This window comes from Impatiens glandulifera, chromosome 1 (genome assembly GCF_907164915.1).
Source record: "Impatiens glandulifera chromosome 1, dImpGla2.1, whole genome shotgun sequence".
Taxonomy (NCBI): domain Eukaryota; kingdom Viridiplantae; phylum Streptophyta; class Magnoliopsida; order Ericales; family Balsaminaceae; genus Impatiens; species Impatiens glandulifera.
Window position 1 is genome coordinate 71,965,833 of NC_061862.1, and position 12,446 is coordinate 71,978,278.

Consider the following 12,446-nt stretch of genomic DNA (forward strand, 5'->3'; position numbering starts at 1 on the left):
ATTTTAATAAAATTATATTTAAAATTAGAATATAAAATAATTATGAATTAGTTCACAAATCAATTATATTAGTTTTTATTTATATTTTAATTAAACTAATATAATTATTTTAACTTATTTATTATTATTAATTTATATTTTTTATATTTTTTTTAAAATAGTTTAAAATTAAGAAATATAAAAGACTATTTTACTCTTATATTTATATACATTATTATTTTAATCTAATTGTATTATTAATTATATTAAAATTAATAAAAAATAATAATGTATAATTATTATATAAAATAATTTTAAAATAAATAATTTGCATTAATTTATATATAATTCTTTATACTTTAACTAATATAAATAAATTTTATTTATATATATATATAAAACTAAAAGTATATACATATTTTTTATTTGATTTATGAAAAAATAATGAATAATGGTTTTTATTTAGAAAGCAAGTTGTCTTTCCCATAGTTAATGATATTTCCTTAATTAGGGACAATGTTACTTAATTTAAAACTTTTTCAACTTTGTTACTTAATTTAAAACTTTTTCAGCTTTGAGGATAACATTTTACCAAAACAAAAGCCTTCCTTATAAACCCAATCACTAATTTATAAATTATATTTAACTCTGTCCCTCATTTTATAATAATATGAATATAGGAATTAAACTAAAGAAGTAATATTTTTTAAATTTAATAAACTAAAATGTCCAACTGATGTTTTTTCTTTATGAGAATCGATCTCTAAACAAAAATTTTTGATACTTGAACTATCCTAATAAGTTGTGTCAAACAAATATCTTAATAATATATATTCAAATTATTTTTTATTAATTTTTTTTTCAAACATAGGAATTTTGTCATCTAAGAAGTATGTATCTAACATTCTCAGAAAAACACTCCAAAAAAAGAGATTCTAACAACTCCGAGCTAAACTTGAAATCTAACCATATATTAAATGGAGTGTTAAAATTAATGTAATTTAACCTCTATTAAATGATACATATATTTAAATATTGAATGACTTCAAACACTATACACAAATTATATATATATATATATATATATATATATATATATATATTACTCAACTTATTACACAAATTTCTTAAATTAAAATAATATATTATATTACATAAAATTTGAGAAAAATAACTAATTGAATTTTAGACCGATAATTTTAAATTAGTTTATAAGAGTAGTCAAATTTCGATTATATAATAAAAATTGTTTATATTCTGGTTAGATTCTTAATTTTGTAACGTTGGAAATAGTAACTATTTCAAATAAAAAATCATGTACAATAAACAATTTTAAACGTATATAAAATATTTAAAACATATTTAAATGTAGAAGAAGTGTTGTATATTTTAGTCATAGTTTTTATATTATTAATATTAATGAATTATTAACCAACACTTTTCAATACATAAAAATTATTTATAATACATACTAGTTTTTGTAAAATATCAATATTATGTAAATAAAACAATATAAAAATATTCAAGATTAGTGAATGAATGAATTTGATATTTTTTTTTTGAATGTTCTAACTTTTTCTTCTCGTTTGTTTTCTCATTCAAACACATAAAAGATTTTAAATTATATAGTGTTTTAATTTTATTTCATGTATATAACAAATAAATTTAAAATATATTCTCTAGGCTTTTTATTTACTTATTTCAAATTTCATTATAGTTAACTGTTTTGTTTATCTATTTTTAATTTACTTTTTATTTAATATTAAATTGAATAGTATATTTTTAAAATAATTTAATAATTTTTTTTGGTTAAACAATAGCATTAATTATTATTATTTTTTGTTTAAAAATAATTACATAGATATTTTATAATACAAAAACAAACGATTATAATAACATTATAAATTACTATAATAAAAACTTTACATATAAATATTTAACAACTATTTAAAATATATCATTTTAAAAAACTTAATTTAATATAAAATAAAATTTAGAAATAAGAAGAGAGAGTCTGTCAAAGAAATTAAAATTTAAAAAATAAAAAACTATTAAGAAAAAATTAAATTTAAAATAAAAAAATTAAATGTATAGTAAAAAATAAAAATATCATGTCATAGTTAGTAAAAGAAAATTAAAATTGGTTCAGTATTTAGAGCTTATTTAGTACATGATATTTTTATTTTCCAAACAAAATAATATTTGAAAAAAAAAAAGATCAAATCAATTTTTAATAATATTATTTTAAAAATGATCAATTCTCACTTAAATTTTTATCTAATTCATCAAAACATTTTTTACTAAAAATAATCATAATTTGTCATAAAATATTAATTTTTAAAAATGAACTACAAGACTTTTATTACCTCACTTGTATACCTGAAATGATATCAAAAGAATTGGTTGAAAATGCTCTATTAAAATTTTCTAAAAATTAAATCCAATCTTATTTCTTTTCAACTATCTAATAATCTAATTTATTAATCCAAATACTTTTACTTTATTTTATTAAATTTTAATTTTAATACAAAAATCAAATATTATAATAATTCAACAAATTAAAAACTACGTATAACTTTTTTTTTAAAATCATTTTTGAGATTTTTAAATCTTTATAAAATCTCAAACAGCCCACCATCAAACAAACTTTATACAAATAACCTCCTTAGATGAAACAAAGACTTAATACTAGTATGATTCTCTTCTTGATCACTCAACATACCCCTCTAGACATGAAAACACTTGCATAAAAAAGAGACTTAAAAAATCTTATCCCAATAAGTTCTCGGACTCGATTCTCATTCAGGACGACAGTTGAATTAAGGTATAATAAGCCCTAAATCCGTCTCAATCTACTTATTTGGTGGTTGGAATCCAAACTTCCTAGATCCTAAGAAATTCAAAGAAGCAACTATAACAAATGAATTCCATTGAATACTAACACAACTAAGCATCAAGAATAGTAGTTTAAAGGGTTCGAGTCTTTCTCATGTTTCATTAAGGAATAATAAGCCCAAAATCCTTTTCATTTTGGTTGGAATCCAAATTGCCTAGATCCTAAGAAATTCAAAGAAGTAACTACAACAAATGAATCCCATTGAATACTAACACAACTAAGCATCAAGAATAGTAGTTCAAAGGGTTTGAGTCTTTCTCATATTTCATTAAGAAATAATAAGCCCAAAATCCTTTTCATTTTGGTTGGAATCCAAATTGCCTAGATCCTAAGAAATTCAAAGAAGTTACTACAACAAAATGAATCCCATTGAATAGTAACACAACTAAGCTTCAAGAATAATAGTTCAAAGGGTTTGTCAGCATACAGATTAAAGAGACAATTCATCCAATATGCAGATAATCACTGAAAAACATCATCAATTCTCATCAAAGAGAAGAACAATTGCATAAACTACAATCTTCAAATGAACACCATACCCCAATCTGCTAACAGAAATGAATGATGATGAAATTCACTCACACACACACACACACTACATTGATGGGAAAAAAAACTCAAGATTTAGAAAAAAACCCAATCTTTCATTCCAATTCCTTCACAACTTTAATACCCATGGTATTAGCAGTACCTATAATTGATTTGCAAATAGACTCAAGTGGCATAAACTGACAAAAGGGATCCGATTGTTTTACCTTTGCGATCTCGTATACATGTTTTAGGGTTACAGTCGATGCTACAACATGTCCAGGACGACTGCTACCAGACTCCACGCCAGCAGCCTTCTTCAGATACCAAGTCACCGACGGAGATTTGACGACAAATTCGAAAGTGTTATCCTTAAAAGCGGTGATTTGAACCGCCATCGGCGTATCAGGTTTGAACTTCTGCGTCCTGGCATTGAAATCCTTGCAGAATGCCATCGAGTTCAGCTTATACTGACCTAGAGCTGGACCCACCGGAGGCCCTGGACGCGCACCACCGGCTGGAACGGTTAGTTTGATAGTCGCCATGACCGGCCGTCGAGTGAGGATCTCCTTGAGAGTCGCCATTGGTGATCAAAAACTGATGAATGAAAACGCGATGGTCACTGTGAAAGGGGATTCAGAGTGTTTGTGGGCTTTTTAATGTTTTTTGTGGCCTGTTAATATTTGGGTCTTTCACTGTTTAAGTTTGGCCCACATTGTAAATTAAATCAATTCTTCTTTTTCTTTGAATTTATAATATGTAATATGTTAATATTTGAATTTTTATCCATACATACAAATATTATTCATTCATAAAAATTTAAAGGTTATATATACTACTCTAATTGGAGTGGCGCGATTAAAAATGCAAGAATATAAGTATTTATCCTTATAACTTTCTGGTGTACTATTTGGTTAAAAGGAAGTTGGAGAACATTTAACAACCAAAATAGGTCTTTAAAGTTAATAAATTGCTTTGAAAGGAGTCATTTTAATAGCACGATGATGCAATGTGTTATACCACCGTTCTGCGAGAGATAACAATCTCTTCAACAACTTCAGCTACTCTCTACATCATGTACATTGCAAATAGAATTCTAAGCATTGGTTCAATCTCTTTGTTTGATTGTTTGTCTTTGGGTGGTAAGCTGAAATCTTTGTTTGATTGTATGTATTTGAGTGGTAAGCTGAACTCCTTAAGGATTAGACTTCGATCATCTTTAATAACTGCTTTCAAAATAGACTAGTAAAAATAGGATCTTAATCGGTGAATGTGGTGTTGAATAATTCGTGTAATTTATAGATATTACTATAAAATTTATTGTTACTTGATAAGTTGCAAAATGGTGAGTTAGTGCCATAAAGTGTGTATTTAAAAAATCTATCTATAATCACAAAAATGGTTGTATACCGATTCGACTTTGGTATACCTCAATGAAATCCATTAATATATGTTCACGATTTTTCGAGATAAGCCAACTGTTTTAATATCCCACTTTGTCAATTTTCTCGAGCTTAAATCTTTGACATATTTCTCATTCCTTGATCACAACTGAATCTCAACTTTCAATCATATCATCTAATAAGTAACTTGAAATCTAGTAACATTATGCTTATTCTGAAAATTTGGGACTCAATCCAAATTTAAATTTTAAGTTCCTCTAAACTTGTAAAAATAAAAGAAAATATTTTAATAATATAAAATGAGATATAAATGATTAATATATTATAATACGAAAATAAGAGATAAAAAAAAGATAAAAAAAAATTATATAAATATATATAGTATAATATTAAGGAAAAAATAAGATTAATAATATAATACTATTAAATATTAAAAAATGTGGGCCCTATAAAAGTGAGGTCCTATGCTTTGAGTCGGCCTTGATTGTGATGATGTTTACTCCTAACGATTCTTGAGAGTTCACTACGATTTTGTTTTTTTTATTTCACTATGCATTATCCATATGAGAACTCAGTGTATTTGTCGTAGTTTGATTCTTGAGAGTCCACTACGATTTTGTTTTTGTATTTCAATATGCATTATTCATATGAGAACTTAGTGTATTTGTCGTAGTTTGCGACTATCCCAAACAGAATTTCGGATATAAACGAACCAGTGTTATAAGATTGAATCGCGTCTTCCGGTCAATTCGATCGCAGCTCACAGATTGCATAAACTCCTCCAGGCCAATTTGTGATAGGGAGTCAACTGTCTAGTTTGTACTTCCTTTCCACACTCTATCGTATAGCTAAAGTCAAACAATATTGTAAGCCAATTGTGTTGAAGAACCTTGGTGATTCTTTGTTTGAGTAGGAATTTCATAACTGAGTTTCATAATCAATTTTAAAAAAACTTCATTCCTAACTGGACTTATTATGTTGATAAAAACCAGTGAAAAACTTTTAATAATAATAATATGTTAAATGAAAATCTTTAATTTTCTTTAAATGTGTACTACATAGTAAATAAGAAGAGTGAGTGATTTATCTTAATTTGCATCGAGTCTAACTTACACAAAATAACTAATATACATACAAAAGAAAATATGAAGGTTTCTTCATGAGTTCCTTGTACTCAAAATCTCTAAATTTCTAATAGTATCAAATTAAGGGATTCAAGGATGAATTTGGCTTACTTCAAAGAGTTAGAACACTAAAAAAAATAATTAATAGAAAATACAATTATATTAAAACCCAAAATAAAAGAAGAAGCAATTTCTTGTTCAAACATCACTTAGAACACCCTTGAGAAGATCCAATCCTTCGGCTGATATGCTTCTCCTCTTTGTAATCCTCGGCACCTCGATCCTAGACGGCGGATCCGACGTGAAACAAATCACAAGGACCGTCAAATTGTCGCATGAATTCCTCTTGAGCGCTTCCTTCACGAGCTCTTTCGAACACCTCTCGGGATCATTGTGAAGCATAAGTTCCTTCCTCACTATTGTAACCGCGTATTGGCTACTCATAACATCCCATAAACCGTCACAACCCATTATCAGAAACTCGTCTTCTTCCGTTAGGACAACTTCCTCGAGCTCTGGATCTGAGGTCAACGGATAAATTGACCCCTTTTGCCCCTTCAAATGCCAGTCTCCGAGGGCACGTGACACGGATAGTTGCCCGTTTAAATAACCGTCGTAGATGACTCCCCCTAATTGCTCGATTCTTAACTTTTCCAACGCGGCATTAGGCTTGTGGTCTCTCGAGAGTTCGATAGCTCTCCCACGTTTCCCCAGCACAGCTCGAGAATCCCCAGCATTCGCGATTATCATTGTCCTACAACCATGATTCGTGTCAAATGATATACCATATATGCTAGAAAGAAGCAACGACCTTGTTTGAAAATGCTTTTCGAAATTGAATCCGGTTCTAGAATAAAAAATTTAGATTAGTCTTGCCTAAAAGACGAAAGGTTTCAGGTTCGATTCCTACTAGGTCATGGTTGCGGAGATCTCTCTTTGCTAGCTTCCTCCGGGAAACAAAACCCTTGTTTACAAAGGAAAAGAAAACCAGTTTTACTCACCTTTCGAGTATAAGGGCAATCAAAGCAGTGGTGCCGGATGATCTATCGAGAGATTTTGCATCAGCTAATGCATAGTCGGCTTTCCCAAAAGAGTTCTTGATCGCTCTTTTCGTTGCAACCGGGAAATGGGAGTCTTCAATGATGTATTTAAGAAGGTTCTTTTTAGTGAATGTCGCAGCATCAACACCTCCATGTCCATCAAAAACCTGAATAAAATAGTTTTTTCTTCTTTTAAGTCAATTGCAAAAGTCCAAACATGAAAAATGTGAAGTTTCTTACCCCGTAATATGCTGCCGGAGAAGGGATATCAGGACCTTCACCGATGTGTTCATGAAGGTTATTTACGCAGATAAATTCATCTTCCATGAACTGTTTTGGACCAATTTCAGAACAAGAACCCGATCGAAAGACAGGTGAAAATCCAGAATTTTCACCAACAGGCGACTTTTTCACACCTAAAATGCCTACTGGTGAGTCCTACGCATTACATTCATAAACAGACTTATTCAAGTTAGAATCAACAACAAACCAAATTGTTCTAAATTTTTAGTAAAATCTCTTGTAATTAAGCATGGAATCATATGACCAAAAATCTAGGACAGAACAGGATCATATATGTTATTCAGATGGATCAGAAGATACATAAACAGCTTTTACTCAATTTATTTAACCAGAAAACAGATCATGTTCCTTAAAAGCACCAAAATGCTCTAAAAACAATAAAGGAAACTAGAGGGATTGGAGGAAATATCTCATTTGAAAAGACCTAAATACAAAAATTCTTTGAATCCATGGAAGAGAATATGTTTGTAAGATCAAGAAAATCATAAAAAAGTGATATTTATCAATAAGAAGAAGTTAAAAAACTGTCATTTTTGTGCATGGTGGTCAGATTAGACGACAATTAAGCAAGCAATTAGATTACCCACCAGCATGGCTTGACTGATGCTGAGTCTAATATTGTTGGGTATGTTTCTAGGAGGCTTAGAAGCCTTAAATTGGCTCTGATCTTCTTCTTCTTCTTCATCATTGTTCTCATGGAAACAGCCAACAACGAGATCTGAATCTGTAGCTAACTGTGGCCTTTTAGAGTCTGTAATCATATTCTAACTGAATTCACGTACAAAACCTATTGTGATCCAGTCTCCATTGTGAGCAAAAACAAAAAAGTCTTCGAGTTTTGGGCGTTACCAAGAAGAAGAAGAACCCAGAATCCAGATCTTTTTTCTCAATAATAGCGGGCCCATTTTGATTTGAGTAGAAAAAGAGCAAATTCCGATCTCAAAACAGTGCAGGAGGAACCGATGTTCTTCATTGGAACTACTACTAGTAAGATAAGGCATATTCTTGGGGGATCCGATCCACCAAGAAAGAAAGAAACAGAGATTCAATTGGAGAAATTTCTCAGAAATGTATAAAAAAAAGGTAGAAGATTTGGAGGAGTAGAATGAATTTGTGAATGGAATTGTGAAGGGAAGGAGAAGGAAGGAAGGAAGAGAAATGACCTAACAAGATGGATGCGAAGAATATTCCAGTTTTCTCGGTCGCCATTGTAGTAGGGGAGAGAGAAGAAGCAATATGGGTTGTTGACACGTGGGTGGTGGGCTCGATGTGGGAGTTGACCGATGGCCTTTGTGATCCATCTCATTTTTATTTTATTTATTTAAGAATAATAATAATAATTTATTTTTATTTTTTTTAAGGATAATCATACATACCCATTCTAATTTAATGAATTTAAAAAAATTAGTATGTATCTTGTGCATTTACATGAGTAATAATATAAAAAATCGTAAAAAAATATTACGGTAAAAATGTTTATGGGCGGGTCAACCCACAATCCGACCCAAATATCTATTTACTCTCACATATATATCCGGACACTTTAAAAATTAAAAAATTAAGTATCATTATATATATTATATATATATATATATATATATATATATATATATATATTAGTTAGTTAAAAAGTTGAACTTATATTGTTAAAATGTCTTACATTCATCAAATTTGGTGTTGAATTTAAAATACAAAGTGTTATTAGTTTAGTTGGTTAAAAGATTATACTTGTTTTGCTAGGTTGCAAGTTCGAACCATACCTATAGCATTTTTAATTTTATTTTTAACCGTTTTAAATTTATGGGTGTGGGTCAACCCACAATACGACCCAAGTATCCATTTACTCTCTCATATATACAAATTAACCACAGCTCTCGACCCGACAATCCGAACACTTTAAAAATTAAGCATCATTATATATATATATATATATATATATTAGTTAGTTAAAAAGTTGAACTTATATTGTTAAAATTTCCCGCGTTCATCAAATTTAGTGTTAAATTTAAAATATAAATTGTTATTAGCCTAGTTGGTTAAAGGGTTTTACTTGTTTTGCTAGGTTACAATTTCGAACCATACCTATAACATTTTTATATGTGAGAGTATCCATTTACTCTCACATATATATTCAAATTAACTAGACCTAACAATTCGGACACTTTAAAATTAAACATCATTATATATATATATATATATTAGTTAGTTAAACTTATATTGTTAAAATGTCCCACGTTCATCAAATTTGGTATTGAATTTAAAATATAAAGTGTTATTAGTCTAGTTGGTTAAAGGGTTGTACTTGTTTTGCTATGTTGCAAGTTCAAACCATACTTATAACATTTTATATTTTATTTTTAACCATTTTAAGTTTATGGGCGGGTCAACCCACAATCCGACCCAAATATCCATTTACTCTCACATATATATTCAAATTAATCACAGCTCTCGATCAGGCAATTCGGACACTTTAAAAATTAAGCATCATTATATATATATATATAGATATTTATATTTTTTAATTAAAAAAATTATTATTATCCACTTCAATTTAATATATTTTTAATAAAAATATACTAAACAAATTTAAATAAAAATGAATAAGAGATAATTTAAAAAAATGTGTATTTATGTTTTAAATATTGAATGAATTAAAAATTGTCAACAATATATAATTTAAGCTATTTATAAAAAAAATTGAAAGTAAAATTATTATCATTAAACAAAATCAGATTTTTGATAGAAATTAAGAAAATAAAATAGTTTTATTTATTTATTATATTAATATACTACTAATAATAAAAATGTAAAAAAAAATTGTTCGGTCCTAAGTTTGGGAGTCTGGTCCCAAATTTAGCTTTCTCGGTCGTGGGATCCGGGAGTCTCGTTCCTAGGTTAAAATCTTCGGTCCTTGCTCAAAAACACCAATCATTGACATCAGTCCTCACTCAAGAACACTAGTCCTTGGTCATCGGTCCTAACACAAGAACACCGAACCTTGGCTTTGGTTAAGACCGAGAATTCTCGGTCTTATTTCTCAATCCTCGGTCCCACAAGACTTAGTCCAAGAGGACCAAGTGTTCTTCATTTGGTATAAAGATTGCAGGTTTTGTAACTTTCAATACAAATCATGAAAACATAATTTGAAAGTTGCTAACAACTCCTATGGATATAGGGATCATAATCCATAATCCTAAATCCGATTAATCGAGCTCTAGGATGATCAATTTCTCAACCCGGTTTCTAGGGCAAAAATTGAGAACTTTTGATTCAGGCCATCTCATGGCCTAATTTTATTCCAATAGCTTTGAAATAATGTTTACAATCGAACACGACCAAAACAAGAACATCAATCAAGATTTGTAACAACTTTGAAAATTGAAATTCAAACTCAATTTTTTAAAATTTTATCAGAATGTTGATTTTATGATTTAAAAATCATCCTAACATGTTAGACATCTAATTAAATCAAAATTCACGCTTAAAATCTCAAGAACATAAAATTTAAAATTTTCAGATTTTCAAATTAATATAGTATGGAGATGATTAAAAAAAGTATAAAATTAATCGAAAGACTTTATATTTTAATTTAAAACATAACAACTTTGAGTGGTTACTTTCTCTGTTTAATCAATATTTTTTAATATTTATATATTTTAATTAAATAATATAAATTAGTATATATATGTATATATATTTAAATTTAATATATATATATATATATATTATTATATAATGTCTAAATTAATAAATATTTTTTAAAATTATATGATTTACCTAAATTTTATTTTAAAAAATATATTTTAAAATTAAATCTTATACTTCCTATTTTTTAAATAAAAATACTATTTTAAATCAAATCTTATAATTCATGTTTTGTTAACAAATATACTTAAAACTACTAGTATATATATTATATGAAAAATGATAGAGAGCGCGACTTGAGACAGCGACTGGGAGCGCGATGCCTACGTGGTGTGCCTACGTGGGTGGGTTGACAAGTAGAATATTCTCTCTCCTTTTATTAATTATTTTCTCTCTCCTATTATTAATAATTAGTTACAGGAGAGAAAATAATTAATCGTGAAAATAGAAATATTAGATAAACATTTATTTATAAGTAATAAAACTAAAAAAATATTAATAAGTCAATATAAAAAAAATAATAAAAAAAAGAAAAAAGAGGCATAAAAAATATTTGATAAATAAAGGAATTGAAAAGTCATAAAAATAAAATAAAAATAAAAGAGATAAATTCATAATTCAACTAATCATTGATATTAATTAGGGTTTAGGGTTTAGAATTTAGTATTTAGGTTTTAGAGTTTAGGATTTGGAGTTTAGGGTTTAAGGTTTAGGGTTTAGAATTTATTTAAACATATTATTAAAATATTTAGTACTTATAAATATTTTTTATGGCCTCTTTTTTCTTTTTTTTATTATTTTTTTTATATTGACTTATTAATATTTTTTTAGTTTTATTACTTATAAATAAATGTTTATCTAATATTTCTATTTTCACGATTAATTATTTTCTCTCCAGTAACTAATTATTAATAATAGGAGAGAGAAAATAATTAATAAAAGGAGAGAGAATATTCTACCTGTCAACCACGTAAGCACACCACGTAGGTATCGCGCTCCCAATCGCTGTCTCAAGTCGCGCTCTCTATCATTTTTCATATATATATATATATATAGAGGAATGATAGAGAGCGCGACTGACTCTGAGACAGCGACTGGGAGCGCGATGCCTACGTGGTGTGCTACGTGGGTTGACAGGTAGAATATTCTCTTTTTATTAATTATTTTATCTCTCTTCTTATTAATTAATTTCTCTCGTTTAACAGTTAAAATAAATCAATAATTTACAACAAATTCTCACATTAAATATTTTAATAATATGTTTAAATAAATTTTAAACCCTAAACCTTAAACCCTAAACTCCAAATCCTAAAATCTAAAACCTAAATACTAGATTCTAAACCCTAAACCCTAATTAATATCAATGATTAGTTGAATTATGAATTTATCTCTTTTATTTTTATTTTATTTTTATGACTTTTCAATTCCTTTATTTATCAAATATTTTTTATGGCCTCTTTTTTCTTTTTTTTATTATTTTTTTTATATTGACTTATTAATATTTTTTTAGTTTTATTACTTATAAATA

The 12,446-nt window shown here is 27.7% G+C and overlaps 2 protein-coding genes across 2 annotated transcripts; both read right to left on the reverse strand.

The window, feature by feature from the left end:
• Positions 1 to 3,305: 3,305 nt before the first annotated feature.
• LOC124921474 (54S ribosomal protein L19, mitochondrial-like) lies at positions 3,306 to 4,024 on the reverse strand. The gene has a single exon (XM_047462142.1). The coding sequence runs from the start codon at positions 3,985 to 3,987 to the stop codon at positions 3,520 to 3,522; it is 468 nt and encodes a 155-aa protein (XP_047318098.1). The 5' UTR covers positions 3,988 to 4,024; the 3' UTR covers positions 3,306 to 3,519.
• A 1,910-nt stretch (positions 4,025 to 5,934) lies between these two features.
• Positions 5,935 to 8,475, reverse strand: LOC124918875 (probable protein phosphatase 2C 47). Its single transcript, XM_047458945.1, has 4 exons — positions 7,861 to 8,475; positions 7,211 to 7,408; positions 6,932 to 7,137; positions 5,935 to 6,684 (listed from the first exon to the last, which is right to left on the reverse strand). Exons 1-4 carry the CDS (start codon positions 8,032 to 8,034, stop codon positions 6,129 to 6,131), a joined length of 1,134 nt encoding a protein of 377 aa, XP_047314901.1. The 5' UTR covers positions 8,035 to 8,475; the 3' UTR covers positions 5,935 to 6,128.
• Positions 8,476 to 12,446: the final 3,971 nt, after the last annotated feature.